We start from the raw sequence: 18,856 nt of genomic DNA, 5'->3' as shown, positions 1-18,856 counted from the left end.
CCCGTTAGTGATTTTTAAGTTCCATATTCTTTAATTCCTTTGGCAATTTCTATACAGGTGTGTAATTCTAGGTTGTCTATTTGCTTCAGTATTTAAATGTTACTCCTTCGATTTTAGTCACTGCAGATAAGAAGCCTGATGGTCTAACTCTATTCTCTTGGTGATTTGTCTTTTCTCAGCTTTTAAGTATTTCTCTTTGTGCTCAATGTTCTACAGTTTCACTTGTGTGGATCTGTTTTACTTATACTGCTTAGGATTCAATGTGCCTTTACGTCTGTGAACTTGTGTCTGTCTAATCCTGGAGGACTCTGCCCTCCTCTAGACGGTGCTTCTCCCCATTCTCCCTCTGGATCTCCTAATTGGACATATTTTGAAGCATTTCTTTCTACTCTCATGTTTTATCTTTTACATTTTCCATTTTTCTCTCTGTGCTCCATGCTAATTGAGTCCCTTCACTGTCTTCCAATTTACAAATTCCCTATTTAGTCACGTCTGGTCTTTGTGACACCTAGACACTGAAGTTTTCTGTTTCAATGACTATATTCTTCATCTCTAGAATGTCTGTTAATATGGTTGTCAAATCTATTATTAAACTGTCTTGGTTTACCTTAGTTTCTTTCTTTTTCTTTATTCTTTTCTTTTTTTTTTTTTTTTTTTTTTAGAGACAGGGTCTCATATGTTGCCTAGACTGGAGTACAGTGGCTATTCACAGGCACTGATCAGCACAGGAGTTTTCACCTGCTCCATTTCCAAATTCCATATATTGCATGCACTGCTATCTCTGCCTCAAGATGGCTGAATTCTTTGTGTGGTTCATTTCCGTTTTTCTTTGCACTTGGTGGAGGGGACAGACCCGTCTTCCCAGCTCAGTCCACAATTACCATCTCAGGTCAAATGTCTTAACATAGGACAAAGCCTTTGTTTCCTTAAACAGAGACCCCCAAAGGGCTTGCCCTGTCAGCCCTCCAGAGTGTCCTGACAGCTGAGTGGGTACCTGGTACCCAAGAGCCATCTCTGAGAGCCCCCTGCCAGCTCTGCAGTGTGCCTTTTCTCTCTCGGTACCCATTCTGAGGTACCAGGCGGTGAACTGAAGTTAATTCTGAGTACTTTTCAACGTATTCATCTGGCCCTGTGTGACCCTGAAAAAGTCATTTAACTACCAAACTTTTCTGTAAAGTAGGGAATATTCTTTAGAGACAGGGTCTTGCTTTGTTGCCCAGGCTAGAGTCTAGTGGCATGATCACGGCTCACTGCAGCACTGAACTCCTGGGCTCAGGCCTTCCACCTCAGCTCCTGAGTAGCTGAGACCACAGGTACATGCCACCATGCCTGGCTAGTATTTACATTTTTTGTAGAGATGAGGTCTTGCTAATGTTCCCTAGGCTGGTCTTGAACTCTTGGGCTCAAGAGATCCTCCCACCTCAGAGTCTCACAGTATGCTGGGATTACAGTCATAAGCCACTGTGCCTGGTCTTTTTTTTTTTTTTTTAAATAAATATTATAAGTATAAAACAAAAAACTCCCCACAAAGATAACACATGATTTCTTAAAAAGAAATGGTTTAATTTCATTTTTATCTGGGAAAAAACAAATTGAGTTTATATGAAATGACAAACACGCTGACATGTCAAGTGTCATTTTTTTATGGTATTATGCTTATTCAAAGTGTGAAGATATAGAACCTCTTCATAAATTCTGGCATCAAAGATTCCCACTGCAGATAAAAACAGGTTGGTTATAAAATGTGAATTCATTAAGCATTCCATTTTTGTTCTTTGTTTTTATAAGAAATATTTTGTAGAAACGGTGTAAAACAGGGTCAACTTTTGGAAATTTAATCATAAAATTTTAGAAAAAATTTTTCTTTGCAAACCAAGAAGAGTCTAATTTGACCCTGGGGAGTTCCCTGTGAAGTTCAGTAGGCGGCTAGAGCTGTTTCAGAGCCCTGGGTTCCCCACAGTAGAAGCAGCCTTCTTTAGCGCTTAGATTAAGACCCCAGCTTTTTCCAATTAGCCTCAATCAGAAAAGTTTAACATACACAAATATTACTATAGTGCAGTAAAAATGTCATTTCATATTAATTTGCATTATGAAAATAAGTCTGTATACCCAGTAATGCATAATGAATATGAATCATGTAAATTTGGTCATGGTATTTGAAGTTGGCTTTGGCTTTGAAGTATTTTAAAATTCATAGAAAATAAATAAAACATTTTAATAACTGATATTAATAATCAACTTCAAATTTTCTTTTTTCATTTGCTACTCAATTTTAAAAGAGAAGTCACTCTCAGTAGTGTTCCAAAGTGAGCGATTGCACCTTCTATGTGAAAAAGCTGCTAAAGATCCGATTGCCATTAGCCGTTCCTAAGTGCTGAACATACTGAGAGAAACGGTCTGCAACGCACATGCTCTGTCACTGGCAGCAAATCCATCAATACCCTTTGCAGGGGCACTCCAGACCTTGTGTTTTAACGGAAAGCAGATGCCATCCGTGGTTCTCACGTGCCTTTCTGAAGAGCTCCTGCAGCAGGCCAGGCTATCGTGGCCAAGTCTCGCTTGACGGTAATGGCATCGGATGGTGGCGGAGAAGGTTACTGATGATGTCCCTGTGTGCTTTCACAGGCTATGCAGATCAGGGGGCTGTTCTGCCTAATACTGAAAGGACCAAGAACCCTGGCTGCCCTCAGGAATTCCAAATGACCGAAGGAACAAAGCTTCAGGGCTCGGGGTGGTGTCTCCCACTATTCAGGAGGCGGTCGGAGGCTCCGCAGCTTCATTTCGTCCAGTCCTTTCCAGTATTTAAAGTTGTTGTCAAGATGCTGCATTAAATCAGGTAGGTCTACAAAGGCTGGAGAGAAAGATGGGAATGTGATATCCTTTTACAGCCTCGCTTTACGGGTTTAGGCTTTCTGCTGAGGGCATTTTCAAGAGTGACAGATAGGAGCAGGCATCTGTGTGAGGCTAAACAGACCTGGGCAAACACACCCAGCAACTTCAACGAGCCATGGCTGACTGAAGTTAGACCCTGTCCTCAATGCCAGCACCTCCTCTATGGCCACCTCCTGAGCTGGTAACTTTGGCCAATACAACAGAAGGTGGTTAATGTGCTCAACTGCCATTCAACCAACACCTCTGGGCCTGGGGTATCAGAAAGCAAAATGTCGTGTGCCCCCCACCTTCTGGCCTGGCCTTGTGCGCTCGCTTTCGCTCCGTGCGTGCTTCACATACACCAGCATCTCCTTCCACCTGCAGCCTGGAAATGCAGGCATCTGGTCTTAGTCCCAGCAGCAGCGAGCTGCAGAGCTGGCAGTTTCCCCCAAAGCCGCAGCTATGTCCACTGCTCAGTCCTCCCTAGTCGCATATCGCAGTTCTACGGCCTCTCTGAGACACGGGTTTATTTCCTGACTGGATCTGGACATTTATCAGCCCTGTAGCCCCTCCCCCAGGGTGCAGCCCTCAGAGTGAAGATGCCCACGGAATATCAGTGGATCCTGTTCTCTGGTTTATTTGACAGGCTCCCGTGCCCCACCTGAAGTTAAAGGAGGGTGACATGGTCAGAGACAGACCAGTCCTTCTGGTCTTGTGTAGAGTGAGGCTGGGAGAAGCAGGGGCCAGCGGCGGGCAAAGGGCTGGTGTAGAAACACCGCGGATTGTGGAGCCAGCACTATTGCTTTTGAGCCCTGGCTGCTCTACTACAAGCTGTGGGGCCCCAAGTTCAATCCCCTCATCTATAAAACAGGCGTAACGACACCTGTGCCTGCCAGGGGTGTTAAGAAAGAACATCCAGCCCTCAGGGGCCCTCGGTGATGGTTCACTTCTCTCGTTCTCAAAAGCCTAGGCCCCCAATCCTATTCTAGAGTCAAGTGAACCCCGTTGTTTCAGCTGCGGTTCCCCATCAGTTAAAGGAAAATGTGAGATTTTAAGGAAGATTTCTTACCGTCCCAAGCATCAAACATGTCTGTGATGAAGTAATCGATGAAAGAGATTTGGGATTTGGGGATGCTGCAGGTATTTCTGTCAAAAACTGGCATCACCACAGGTAAGTCCTGCTGCTTCTCCTCATCAGTCTGCAAAGCAGAAAACGTCATTATCAGGAGACCCCAGCATCTGGTTCCACTTCACCTAGGGGCAGCCCCTCCCCCAGGGAGAGCTTCTCCTGGCAGCCTAAGGTGGCTTGTGGTGAGAAGCCAATTGCCACCCCACCCAGCCAAACCATGTTTCATAGTAGATACCCAGTTCTCAGAATGTGGACCACTCCATGTCAGGGGGGTCTGAGGACACCCCGACTGAAGCCAAACTTGGAATATTGTAAAGCCGCCCTGCAGAAGCTCCTCAGGTAAGATCCCAAAAGTAAGTGTAGTCAGCCACCACTGTCGTTCCTACTGACCTAAAGAAACTGAGTCAAAATTGATAGAGTTTATTTGGGCCAAGTTGAGGCCAGCTGCTCAGGAAACCTTGTTCTGGAGAATAAAGATGCTCCAGTTTTTAGGAATTTTTACTGTACTGGTTTATTGAAAGAACACTAATTAGTAATTGGCTATATACTGCTGAATGATAGGGTATGAACTGTGGCACTGTTAGGTTAATTTATGGCTACTGGCCTGGAGTCCACAGAGCAGGTGATTACTTATGTCAAGGTGCGGAGTGAAATTTAACTGCTGTCACATTTCACTGCGTCTCTGGGCCTGACAACTAAAAGGGGCTCACATTCCTCAAAGAAAAAGACCAAACAGCCAGCAGAGCTCACCGCATCACAGCCAGGCTTCCGGCGACTGGCAGAACCACTCGCAGCTCCTCCCCTTAGTCCTTACTCCACAGGGCCTAGCCATGGCCTCAGCGCCTGGCCAAGAACACTCTGTGCCAGGCCAGCATCTCTCTACCCCGACCGCACCTCTACAGAACCAGCTTCAGCACTCGCACGGGGCTTCCTCAAGTCACTGATTCCATTGCCTGTCTTCTGTGCACCAGCTACCCTTCCCCATCTTCCTTACTACACCTGGTCCAACACAGAGGGCTGGCTCTACCAGTTGTGCATCTTGCTCTGTGCACAGAACTCACTCCAGCTCTCCATATGGGCTCTCCACTTGAGGACAGCAGGCAAACCTCTGGAGGTTTTCCTAGGATGGCACCGTACCCAGCACGGTGCACAAAGGTGCGTTTACGCTAGGTAAGTGTTCACGGTGCTGGCTACAAGTGCCAGAGAGAGGTCTGTGCTCCCTGTTTTCAGGTGGACAGTGCTAGACTGTGGGACTGGGCAAAAGCCAGAAGAGCGAGCTCCTGCTGCTCTAGGTGGTTCAGAAGATGGAATTCATGTGCTTTGGTAAGAGGAGGAGTGGGGAACGCTGACTCAGCAGCCACTGGCTGGTGAAGGCCCTGCTGTTGGCCACAGGCTGGCAGCCCTAGCCCTGGTGCTGTCTCAGAAGAGCACAGTCAGCCTTACATGAGTCTCTGCCGTGGTGTATATGGGAAGGGGTGGGGGCGCAGGGAGGGCTTTGAGTTCACAGCCCATTGGCCTGTCCAGCTCAAACAGCAGTGCCCTGAATGGAGCACTCTCCTGATGTGCCCTCCCTTGGTCGCGTTAGACCCTAAGCCAGCTCTCCCTGGGCAGCCATGGCAAAGGCTCAGTCAGCTTAGCCACTCATGCATCCAGAGGCTTTTCTGTCTCTTTGCTCTCAGGGCCTGCCCACCCCATCCACATGGAAGCAGCTGGCTGGCTGAAGGTCAGTGAAGACCCTCATGCTCAGATTTCTTCTCTTTGGCCCAATGTGACAAGTGCATGGAGCTTCCAGGGACCCAGTTACCTCACAGAGACCGCTGCTTGCTAAGGAGACCAGTTAAACCATGGCCCAGGCACTCATCTAAGTCACCAGTGAGAGCTCCACACCTGTAGATGCTTCCTTTCTGTGACCCCCACCCTCAGGGCAGGGTCTACAAGTTTCACTTTTCACCCTTGTGCCCCAAGTGAAAATAAGACAGACTGTACAGCACCTTGCGCAGAGCCAGGTAAGTGGTCTTCCAGCCCCATTCCCCATGAAGTCAAGCAGCCCCAGACAGAAACCAGAGATGCCTCTTCACCTTCCTTCAGGCCCTGGTGCTCTTGGTATCCATGCTATTCAACAGAGAGGGTGGCTATAAGGAGTGGACCTGCAAACCTAACCCCATGGAACACAAGCAGCAACTGTGTCTCAATGACTTTCAAAATCAAAGCCTGAGCACTAGCGTAACATCAGTAATGCGGTAGATTAGGAAGCTCCAAGCCCTCATTCCTCCATTAAAATATCAAAAAATGAGAGACTGGCTCCAATAACCTAGAGGAACTCTGGAAAACAGTCAAAAGTCTACAGCAACCAAGTGAATGCTCATCAAGAAAAGCCACATTCAAACCAGTAGGAAACTTAAGGATATTCTCACTTAACCTTGCCCTCCACCACGTCACGTCCCTCCCCAGTGTGGTACAATCTTGGTCTGCAGGAGGCAGCAGCCCAGTTTCCAACTGTGTCCCTTGAACTGGAGGAAGCAGAGCAGACCTCATTTGCAACATTCTGACAGGTCTGTGGGCTGCCTATAGGGCTGGTCTCTGTTTCACTTCGCTCCCAGGTAGAGAAGCAATGACTACTGCTCAGGAAAGCTGCAGGGAGATGACCGACATGCATATCTGGGGACGAGATTATGAAGAAGACCAACAACTGATCATCTAAGGCCCTCTTTGGAAAGACTCTTTGGGAAATTCAGACATTTGAAAGCAGCTGTGTATATAGGGGAATTAAGGGTATGCATATGCAGACTCAGGCAAGACATGCTCAGAAAAATGTTTCAGAAGGCTTTAAACTTTCTTGTTGGGTTAACTGCAAGACTCAGAGACAGTCTTCAAAGAGTAGGAGAGGTGGCTGTTTTTAAAATGCCTAATTTTCAACAAAAATCACAAGGCATACAAAGAAATGGGAAAATATGGCCCAATCAAAGGTAGAAAATAAAGGCGTACAGGCACTGGATAAAGAGTTGAAGATGACTGTCTTAAATATGATCAAACAACAACAACAACAAAAACAGACTAAGAACTATAGGAAATCAGGGAGATGGCAGATGAACCACTCAGTGAAAATAGCAGCAAAGAGAGAAATTATGAAAAGTAACCTAACAGGCCAGGGATGGTGGCTCACACCTGTAATCCTAGTATTTTGGGAGGCTGAGGTGGGTGGGTCACCTGAGGTCAAGAGTTTGAGACCAGCCTGGCCAACATGGTGAATCCTCATCTCTACTAAAAATACAAAAATTAGCTGGGCATGGTGGCTGGCGCCTGTAATCCCAGCTACCTGGGAGGCTGAGACAGGAGAACTGCTTGAACCCAGGAGGTAGAGGTTGCAGTGAGCCAAGATGGCACCATTGCACTCCAGCCCAAGTGACAGAGCAAAAACTCCATCTCAAAACAACAAATTAAACTTCACCAGAGAGGTTCAGCATCAGATTTGAGCAGACAGAAGAAAGAAAAAACAATGAAGAAAAGTGACTAGAACCTAATGAATTCATGGGAAACCATCAAGTGGACCAATACACATCTTAAGAGTCCAGCAAAGAGAAGAGGAGGAGAAAAGGACCGAGGGATTATTTGAAGAAATAATAACCAACAGGCACAGGAGTGCATGTTTGTAATCTCAGCTACTTGAGAGGGTGAGATAGGAGGGTTTCTCGAGCCCAAGAATTCAAGATCAGCTTGGGCAACATAGACCTTATATTTGAAAAAATAAGAAATAGTGGCCAAAAACTGCCATAATTTGGGAAAGATGTGAATCTACAAATCCAAGAAGCTAAATAAACTCCAAGTAGGATAAACCCAAAGAGATCAATCTGAGACACACTGTAACCAAACAATCAAAAGACAAAGGATCTTGAAAGGAGCAAGAGAAAAGAGACTCATCACAAACAGGAGATAATGAGATGATCTGCTCATTTATCAGCAGGAACCTTGAAGGCCAGAAGGCAGTGAAATTATATAACGTGCAAAAAGACAAAAAACTGTCAAATGAAAATTCTGATTCTGGCAAACTGTCCTTCAAAAAAGAGGGAGGAATTAAGACATTCCTAGATAAACATAAGCTGAGAGGAATTCATTACCATTAGACCTGACCTACAAGAAATGCTAAAGGAATCTTTTAGGTTGATATAAAGATCTCTGATAAAGGTAAATACATGGGATAATATAAAAAGCAGCATTATTATAATTTTGGTTTGTAACTTTAAAAAATACATAAAAAATTTAAATGTTAATGGGTATACAAGGTATAAAGATATTATTTGTGACATCACTTACAAAATGGAGTGGGAAGGTAGAGCTATATAGGAGTCTGTGTATACAATTAATGTTAAGCTGATATCAATTTAAAACCAATTGTAACTTTACACTGTCCTATGCAGTCTCTATGGTATCCACAACAAAACTATCTATAGAAAAAGGGAATCAAAATGTGTCATTACAAAATGTCAAGTAAGCACAACAGGAGGCAGTAATGGAGCAAATGAGGACAGAAAAGCTGGAAGACAAAGAAAACTAACAAGGTGGCCAAAGTCTTCCCCTATCAGTAATTATTTTAAATGTAAATAGATTAAACTCAAAAGGCACAGACTGGAAGAATGGATAAGAACACATGATCCAACTACATTGTATATACAAGAGAATCACTTAGCTCTCAAGACATATATAAGTTGAAAAAGATATCTCATGAAAATAACACCCAAAAGAGAGTTGGGGTGAGTATCCTAAGAGACAAAATAGACTTCATGTCAAAAACTGTTACAGGCCAGGTGCAGTGGCTCAGGCCTGTAATCCCAGCACTTTGGGAGGCTGAGGCGGGTGGATCACCTGAGTTCAGGAGTTTGAGACCAGCCTAGACAACATGATGAAATCCCATCTCTATTAAAAATACAAAAATTAGCCAGGCATGGTGGTACACGCCTGTAATCCCAGCTCTTCAGGAGGCTGAGGCAGGAGAATCCCTTGAACCTGGGAGGTGGAGTATGCAGTGAGCTGAGATTGTGCCACTGCACTCCAGCCTGAAAGGATATTAATAAAAGGGTCAATTCATCAGGAAGATATAACAATTATAAGCATATATGTACCAAATATCACAGTTCTAATATATATGAAGCAAACATATATAGAACTGAAGGAAGAAACAGATACTTCTAAAATAATGTTTGGAGACTTCAATACTACACTTTCATAATGAATAGAACAATGAGACAGTAGATCAATAAGAAAATAGTTTGAACAATGCTCTAGGCCAGTTAGACCTAACAGAATGTATAGAACATCCACCCAAAAACAGCAGAATACACATTTTTTTCTCAAGTGCAAATGGAACATTCTCTAGGATAGAACACATTATAAGCCATAAAACAAATAGTGTATTTTAAAAGGTCAAAAGTTATACAAAGTGCCTTTTCTAATCACAATGAAATGAAACCAGAACTCAATAATGGAAGGAAAACTGGGAAACTCACAAGTATATAGAAATTAAACAGCATATGCTTTGATATGGTTTGGATTTCTGTCCCCACCAAATCACATGTTGAAAAATAATCCCCAGTGCTGGTGGATGTGTTTGGGTCATGGGGGGAGATCCTTCATGGATGGCTTGGTGCCCTCCCCATGGTAATGACACAGATCTTGCTCTGAGTTCACAGGTGACCTGGTTAGGAGTGTGGCAATTCCCCCTGCTCTCTTGCCATGTGATACATCCGCTTCCCCCTCTGCCATGATCATAGGCTTCCCGAGGCCCTCACTAGAAGCTGAGCAGATGTTACTTCCATGCTTGTACAGCTGCACAGCCATGAGCCAAAATAAGCTTCTTTTCTTTATAAATTATCCAGCCTCAGGTATTTTTTTATAGCAATGCAAAGGGACTAATAACAACCAATGGGTCAAAGAAGAAATCATAAGGGAAATTAGTAAATACTTTGAGACAAATGAAAATGAAGCACACTATACCAGAAGTTAGTGGATGCAGCAAACACAGTGATAGGAAAGAAATTAATAGCTGTAAATGTCTACAAGATTTTACATCAACAACCTAATTGAACATGTTACGGAACTATAGAAAGAATAAACCTAAAGTTAGCAAAAGGAAGGAAATAATAAAGAACAGAGGTACACAGAAAACAGAAAAATTGGTACAGAAAAATCAAAAGCAAAAGATAATTTTTTGAAAAGATCAACAAGATTGACAAATCTTTGGCTAGATGGACTAAGAAAAAAAGACAGGACCCAGCTTACTAAAATCAGAATGAAAGTGGGAATATTATTCCAGGTTTCACAAGAATAAAAAGGATTATAAGAGAGTACCATGAACAACTGTATGCCAACATAATAAATAAATTACTAGAAACATGCAACCCACCAGCACTGAATCATAAAGAAACAGGGAATCTGAATAGACCTATGACTAGCAAGGAGACTGAATCAGTAATCAAAAACCTCCCAACAAAGGATGGTTTCACTGGTTAAATTTTACCAAATATTTTGAGAAGACTTAATAATCTTTTTCAAATTCTTCCAGAAAAATCGAAAAGGAAGGAAGCATTTCCTAATTCATTACATGAGGCCAGCATTATGCTAATAACAAAGCCAGATGAAGACACTACAAGAAAATTGCAGGCCAATATCCCCTGTGAATACTGATGCAAAAATCCTTAAAAAAATGCTAGCAAACCAAATTCAGCAGTGTGTTAAAGGATTACACACAACAACTATGTGGAGTTTATTCCTGAAATGCAAGATTGGTTTTGCACATGAAGATCGAGAATAAAGGGAAGAAAACCCAGATAATCTAAAATGGTAAATTTTACCACAAAAAGGAAGAAAAACAGAACTGCGAAACTACTTCCCAAAGTGCGTACAGCATTCTACACATCTATTCCAGATGCGTGAATTCTAGTTGCTCCACATCTTCAACATTTGGTGTTGTCAGCCTTTCCCATTTTTAGCCATCCCATTGAGTGTGTACTGGTGTTTCACTGTGGTTTTAATTTGAATTTCCCAGGTGACTATTGGCTTTTCACAATAGCCTCTTTGGGGAGGTGTCTGGACAATTACTTGTCCAGATAAATTGGGTGGTTTATCTTTTACTGAGTTACAGTTCTTTGTGTATCTGTGGATACAGTTCTTTCAGATGTAATTTGTACGTATTTTCCTCCAATGTGGCTTCCCTGCTCACTTTCTAAGCCATGTTGGAATGAGCAAACTTTCTAAATTTTGAAGAAGTCTAATTTATCAAATTTTATTTTTACGGATGTTGCTTTCTTTTTTTTTTTTTTTTTTTAAGACACAGTCTTGCTCTGTCGTCCAGGTTGGGGTGCAGTGGCACAATCACGGCTCACTGCAGCCCCAACCTCCTAGGCTCAAGCAGTCCTCCTGCCTCAGCCTCTCCTGTAGCTGGAACCACAGGTGAGTGCCACTACCACAAGCAACTAATTAAAAAAAAATTTTTTTTTTTCTAGAGATGGGATTTCATTATGTTGCCCAGGCTAGTTTCCAACTCCTGGGCTCAAGTAATCCTCCCAGTTAGGCCTCCCAAAGTGCTGAGATTACAGGTGTAAGCCACTGTACCTGGCTGGTTGTTGCTTTCTGCATCTAAGAAATCTTTGTCCACTTCCAAGTTGCTGAGGATATTCTGCTATGTTTCTTTCTAAAAGTTTGATGGTTTTAGCTATGTAGGTCTATGATATTTCTCTATGGTATGAGGTAGGAGTTGTGATTCTCTTCTTTTGCATAGGAATAATTAATTATCCTAACACCATTTGCTGAAAAAATTTCACATTAGCCACTGATCATATAAATGTGATCTGTTTCTGGGATTTCTTTTCTTTTTTTTTTTTTTCTTTTTGAGACAGAGTCTTGCTCTGTCACCCAGGCTGGAGTGCAGTGGCGCAATCTCAGCTCACTGCAACCTCCGCTTCCCAGGTTAAAGCAATTCTCTGCCTCAGCCTCCCAAGCAGCTGGGATTACAGGCATGTGCCACCACACCCGGCTAATTTTTGTATTTTTAGTAGAGACGGAGTTTCACCATCTTGGCCAAGCTGGTCTTGAATTCCTGACCTTGTGATCCACCTGCCTCGGCCTCCCAAAGTGCTGGGATTATGGGAGTGAACCACTGTGCCCGTCCTGTTTCTGGGATTTCTATTCTGTCCCATAGATGTACTTGTTATCTTTATGCCAGCACCACATTACCTTATTTTAAGTTTTGAAGCCAAATAGGGCATATCTTTGAACTTTTTATTTTTTTAAGTTTGCTTTTATTATTCAAAGTCCTTCTCATTTTCATATATAATTTAGAAACAGTCTGTTGATTTCTACCGGAAAAAACCCTGCTGAGATTCTGATTGGGATTGCATTGAACTGAAACACCAATTCGGGTAGAAGTGAATGTTAACACTGAGCCTTCCAGTATGTGAACATGATATGCCTTCCCATTCATTCAAGTGTTCATTAAATGTTTCAGCAATGTTTTATGGTTTGCATTGTAAAGTTCTGGTCATCTTTTATTAAATTTGTTCCTAAGTAATTTTAATTTTTTTATCGCTATTGTAAATGGGACTGAGCTCTTGGTTTCATTTTCCAGTTGTTGGCTGCTAGTATATAAAATACAACTCACTTTTGTATATTGAGCTGTGTTCTATGACACTGCTAAATCAGATACACTTACTAATGCTAATAATTGTTTGTACATCCCTTAGAATTTTCTACGTAAAGTCATGTCATCTGCAAACAGAAGCAAATATACGTCTTACTTTTTGTTCTTTAAACCTTTTTCTCCCCTTGCCGGTTGTAATGATGACCACCAATACAATGTTGAACAGAAGATGTAAGAATGGGCACCCTTACCTTCTTTCCAATCTTATATGTATTCAATATCTCACACCATTAAATAGAATGTTAGCTGTATGTTTTGAGACAGGGCCTCATTTTGTTGCCCAGGTTGGAGTGCAGTGACATAATCACAGCTCACTGCAGCCTCAACCTCCTGGGCTTTGAGTGATCCTCCTGCTTCAGCCTCTCAAGTAGCTGGGACTATAGGAGTGCATCACTATGCCCGGCTAATATTTAAATTATTTGTAGAGACAAGGTCTCACTATGTTGCCCAGGTTGCTCTTAGGCTCAAGTGATTCTCCTACCTTGGGTCCTAAAACTAACAGCACTTTAAAGATGTTCCAGTGTCTTCTGGCCTTCATAGCTTCTGATGGGAAGTCAGAGAACAGAGAATCCCTGTTTTCTTGTAAGTAATGCATTACTTTTTCTCTGGCTGATTTCAAGATTTATCTTTAGCTTGTTAGCTGCTTGACTATAACAAATCTGACATGGGTTAAAGTTCACCGGGCTTTGTATACATATGCATATGCCCTCTACCAAATCTGGAAAAATCTTAGCCAGTATATTTCCTGGTATATTTTTCTGCCCCGAGAGAGGTTTGTTCTCACTCAGAAAGAATATGAAGACCAGATGGCTCCTTTAAAGTACTTTCAGGAAAAAAAATCATCAACCCAGGATGCTATATCTAGCAAAAATATCCTGCAAGAATAAAGGGAAAATAAACATATTCTGAGAGAAGAAAAAAAATTCATTACCAGTAAACATGCAATACAAGGACAGAATTTTGTTTAGAACCCTATTTCCTAGTGTTAAGTCCATTCTCTCTTATGGTTTTATGGTTCTTATCTCTTTCTCTCTCTAGAAACTTGAAAGAATCAGCATCTTACCTGAGAAAAATATTCTTCTGAAATGCGTGCAGCCCACTCGATGCAGTACTGCAGGGGTCGGCAGGGATTGGACACATCAGCACATTTAATCAGCATTCGTTTAATTAGAGTCCGGTTCTCTGGAGTCCTAAGCATAGTATTTATGGCTTCCTGATCTTTATCAGTTTCCTAAAACATGAGTGGAATTCAAAGCAATCAAAATGGGTCCCTTGGTGCCAAGCCCTCTCTTACTGGTCTGGTCCCACTGCAAGCACAAAAAGAGCACTAGTCAGGATCTACAAGTTAAAGCTCTCACAAAACACTGCCAAGGATACTATGAGCATTGAGTTTGGCCTCTCATTTTACACAGGAGAAAACCAAGGCTCAGTGAGATTCCAACAGGACCTAGGAGTGGAGGGCAGCACAGGGGTTGGTGTATCTGCCCTTCCCCTTTTCCTTGCCTCTTTCTTCTCTTCCTCTCACTAAATCTTTGTCACAGTTGCCTTTTTTTCTGTTCTACTCTCCCCCCGCCCTTGTAAGAACTCAAAGACTGGTTTTATCTTTTATTATATTTATTTTTAAAAAGTATGAGCTAAAAAAAAAAACATTTCTCTGCCCTCACAACAAATGGGCTCTTGTAGCCCAACAGGCTCCTTACTTCTCAACCCAGTCCTGTGATAGGTGTGATCTTGGGAATCTGCCCTAACATTTTTGATGTATAAAGGACTTAACAGTCATTTTCTGTTGATCTGCACTCACGAGAAGATCTAATGGTAAGCATAAAAAGTATTTATTACATTTTACAAATGAGGACACTGCGACTCAGGGAGGTGAAGTGACTTCTCCAAAGCAACCCAGCTGAGCCAGGATAAGAACTTAAGTTCTGCCTTTAGTCCCAGGCTGCCTTCCACTCACAGTATCACATGCTGTCTGCATCACAAGGATCCCTACTGGCTATGGATCAATTTATGACATAATAGAACCTCTATTCATAGGCTCTCTGAAGAGAACTCAGGTTAGAGGGTACTGGGGCAGACAGCAATGGAAAAGAGCAGAGGCAATCAAGTAACCTCAGTCTGATTCCATGCCCATCAAGCAACCTTGCAGAGGAGTTAGGCATAGCATTTCAATATGCAACGACAGTGGTCTAAGAAGGCCTGATGGTCCCAGTTCAAGGGAACAGATCTACCATCAAGATGGGCAGGTGGCAACCTGACTCCAGGCGTCCTGGAGAGTGCCACAGTGACTACACCAGTGCTACTTCAGTAGCTCTCCTCACTCCAGGTTTCCCCTGCTGACCAGCTCTGTGCTGACGCTTCTTTCTTCAGATCTGTCAATACCTGCAGTGTGACTACAGTTTAGTACTGCCAGCCTGGAAACTATTGTCTATCATCTTCCTTTCTCCTGCTCTGACCCACTGGATATTGATTTTCAGTCTCAGAAGTAACCCCACGTACTGACAACAGAGATGAGAACCATAATGTTAAGTGGAGCAGAAAACTCAGCTAAGTCTAGGGGCTGTCCAGACTAGATGGAGGAAACTAAGTCTGTGAGGTGTGTTATTTCCTTCTGTGGCATGGGGTCAGCCAGGAGTGGTGGCCGGGTGACAAATGGCCCTATCCAGAATGGCAGGGCAGGAGCCAATGAAAGAGGCTGGTACAGGCACCTCTGTGTTGAAAGTCTTTGGAAAGAGAGTGAAGTCAGGGGCAGGCTGATAAAGTGAGAGAACAGGAAAGGGTGAAGGAACAGTTCTCAACATCAGGTTAAACTGAAGTAAATGTCAAGGGGTAATACACTAGAAAGCCACGGGGTAGACAAAGGCCATGGCCAAACAAATGAGTTGCGGAAGTAAAATGGAGTTAGAAGTCCAGCCTGCAAGGATGAGGCATCCTTGTGTGTGGCAACTATCTCAGGATGGTGACAGAAGCTGGGGAGGAGGGTGGTAGAGAAGACTGTGAGGTGCTGCCAACATGTTCAGTAAATGTGGGCCTCAGAGGAAGAGGGTTCATGAAGGAACATATTCTTTAAGTTGCTGATGACACAACCAATCTACTATAACAGGCTCCAGTTCTTAAGTGCCTACCATGTACCATGCTCATCACTCCTATTCCTTGAGACTTATTATTCCTATTCTACAGATAAGCAAATGGTACAGTAGAAATAGGGTGGGAGCTCGAGCCTGTCTGCTTCCTCAGCTGGAGTCTCCCGCCTGGCAAGAGGGTTAATGTTATCCTAGCCCAGCAGTTATTGTGGACTCCATGCCTCAAATGTAGAAAGGGGGCAACAATAATGTCACACTTGCAACCCAAATACAGTGCCTTTCTCCATCCACACACACTTCTCTAAGTGTGGACCAAGAGAGAATAGCTGCTGCTACTATGATATATGCCCAGTGGGAGTGGCTAGAGAGAGATGTCAAGGGCTCCAACTGATCACAGAATGGCAAAGAGGACAGGAATATTAGTGAGAAAGGGAACAGGAATAGTCTACCTGTCTGAAGTTAGTTTATTTAAAATCTGATCTTCCTTTTGAGTTTTTTCATCTAGTTGGATGTGCTAAATTTTTTTCCTGCCAAGTTTTTGCACTTTAAATAATTTTTTAACCAATAAAAACTAAGTTTAGTGAGCCCACTGAGATGGTTAATACTGAGTGTCAACTTGATTGGATGGAAGGATACAAAGTATTGATCCTGGGTGTGTCTGTGAGGGTGCTGAGTCAGTGGGCTGGGGATGGCAGATCCACCCTTAAGATGGTGGGCATAGTCTGATCAGCTGCCATCAAATATAAAGCAGGCAGAAAAACCTGAAAAGGAGAAACAGACCTAGCCTCCCAGCCTGCATTTCTCCCATGCTGGATGCTTTCTGCCCTCAAACAGTAGACTTCAAGTTCTTTAGTATGGGACTCAGACTGGCTCCCCTTGCTCCTCAGTTTGCAGACAGCCTATTGTGGGACCTTGTGATTGTGTTAGTTAATAAACTCCCCTTTGTATGCATGTGTGTATATATATACACACACATATATATTCTATTAGTTCTGTCCCTCTAAGAGAACCCTAATACACCCACTGAGGGAACCCTTCTGTGGCTGATATCGTAGCCCATGTGGCTCCACAACCCAGTGATACAAGGACCCCAAACACAGGTTCTCTTTGCAGTAAGTTTCCCTTACCCCATTTTCTTCTAGTGTTGCCAAGGGTTTGTTGATGCTGTTGACAAATTTGTTGACATGCTCAAAGTGCTTTGTCATTTCTGTGGCTAGGACCATGTCAATAATCCCCTGGCGCAGTGTCCGATAGTCATTCCTGTTTTCGAAGACAAATTAGAGGCTGCTACAGATTACTGATCCAGACCAGACAGGTACTCCTGAAAACAATGTTATCCAGGTTATGTGTCCTCCGAAGCTACAATAAGTCTAATGTCACTGAAAGTCACAAGACACATTTTAAAAGGATGTGGAAGTTATGGGTTAGTGCCTAGATTGTTAGCAAGGAGAACCCAAACAGAAGTTAAAACCAAAAGCTACAGGCAAAGCTTTATAGTTGCAGTGTTTATCTTGTCATTCTGTAGTATGATGTATATAGTTCTTTGAATAAGAATATAAGAAAGGTGAGTGATACCAGTTCTCTTAATGAAGATAGAGATCTGTGGTTATAAAGAATATACCCCACATGAAGGTACCTTGAGACCCAACAATTTTAGTGCCCATAGAATGTGAGGACAGATCTTCTGATAGCTGAGAAAATCATAGGGAGTACTTGATACCTCTAACTCTAACCCTTGCTTTTATTTTAGTACTTTAAAAATTCATTTCTTGAAGGGATAATCCATATAATTCAAAATTTGAAGGGGTACAAACAAATATGAAATGAAAGTCTCTACTCAACCCCTTTTCTGCAGTTGGGTAGAAAACTTTCCCTGGAAAGTTAATAGGGTCTGATGCAGTTTTCCACTGATAACTGATGTAGCTATATGCAAATATGAATAGAAACTACTTTAACTCCATCTCTGAAATCCTAGAACATGGCAGAAGGGAGTTTTACAAAATCAAGAATCCTCTTCTTTAAAATTCCAAATTAGTAAGTATTCTTCATGATACAATGTTTTTTCCTTTTTCAACTGATATTCACTAAGATCCTAGTATGTACCAAGCACTGTACTAGGCACCGGGGGCATGGTGACATATGACCCTTGTGACCTTACAGAGCTTAAGAATCTAATCAGACATTAAGCAAATAATTAAAAAATAATTATTTAATAAGAAATGTGATATGTGCTATGAAGGAATCTGGGATTGAATAGAGGGTTTAACTTAGCATGAGAGATCAGGGAAGACTTCCCCAAGAAAGTGACATGTAAACAGAGACAATGCCAAGGAGACGTATGCTGGGCACAGAGGGGCGGAGTGGAGTGCTTCAGGGAGAGATGTAAGATGACTGCTTCTCTGAGTCTCTAAGAGCTCAAGATATCAGCATTATACTTCATCTTGAAACATCAAGACATAAAGGGGCTGAATCTTAAAAACGTGCTAAGTCAAAGAAGCCAGTCACAAAAGATCACATGTTGCGTATGATTCCATTTACATAAAATGTCCAGAACTGGCAAATCGATGGACAGAAAGTAGATCACTAGTTGTCTAGGACTAGGGGAGTTGAGGGGGAATAGAAAGGAACTGCTCATAAATTTGAGGTTTTATCGAAGGGGTGATATTCTAAAACTGATTGTGGTGATGGTTGCACAACTCTATGAATTTAGTAAAAACCACTGTACACATTATTATTATTTTGAGACAGGGTCTCGCTCTGTTGCTCAAGCTGGAATGCAGTGGTGTGATCGCAGCTCACTGCAACCTCAGCCTCTTGGCTCAAGCAGTCCTCCCACCTCAGCCTCCCGAGTAGCTGGGACTACAGACACGCTCACCAAGCCTGGCTAATTTTTTTTTCCTTTTTGTAGAGACAGGGTCTCCCTATGTTGCCAAGGGTAGTCTCAAACTCCTGGGCTCAAGTGATCCTCCTGTCTTAGCCTCCCAAAGTGCTGGGTTTATAGGCATGAGTCACTATGTCTGGTGCACTGTACACTTTAAATGGGTGAACTGTGTAATATGTGAATTATATCTCAATATAGCTGTT

At 42.7% G+C, this 18,856-nt stretch overlaps 1 protein-coding gene and 1 long non-coding RNA gene across 5 annotated transcripts in view; one reads left to right on the top strand and one right to left on the bottom strand.

Moving 5' to 3' along the window:
* Window positions 1–1,542: 1,542 nt before the first annotated feature.
* Window positions 1,543–18,856, bottom strand: part of PDE8A (phosphodiesterase 8A) — a 169,993-nt gene continuing 152,679 nt past the window's right edge. For all 4 annotated transcript variants that reach the window (XM_064366196.1, XM_064366195.1, XM_012448936.3 and 1 more), the window contains exons 19-22: window positions 16,900–17,032; window positions 13,753–13,920; window positions 3,941–4,070; window positions 1,543–2,851 (exon numbers count right to left, since the gene is read on the bottom strand). In XM_064366196.1, the coding sequence (XP_064222266.1) occupies window positions 2,745–2,851; window positions 3,941–4,070; window positions 13,753–13,920; window positions 16,900–17,032 (538 nt within the window). In that variant the 3' untranslated portion in view covers window positions 1,543–2,744. The remainder of the gene's footprint in view (window positions 2,852–3,940; window positions 4,071–13,752; window positions 13,921–16,899; window positions 17,033–18,856) is intronic.
* LOC135270565 (uncharacterized) lies at window positions 2,599–11,202 on the top strand. The gene is made up of 2 exons (XR_010338721.1): window positions 2,599–5,323; window positions 5,680–11,202. It is a non-coding gene; the product is annotated as an uncharacterized LOC135270565 (long non-coding RNA).

This window comes from Aotus nancymaae, unplaced genomic scaffold (genome assembly GCF_030222135.1).
Source record: "Aotus nancymaae isolate 86718 unplaced genomic scaffold, 86718_ANA_hifiasm-v0.15.2.pri h1tg000064l_0, whole genome shotgun sequence".
Lineage (NCBI taxonomy): Eukaryota > Metazoa > Chordata > Mammalia > Primates > Aotidae > Aotus > Aotus nancymaae.
This window is presented reverse-complemented; position numbering and strand designations above follow the sequence as displayed.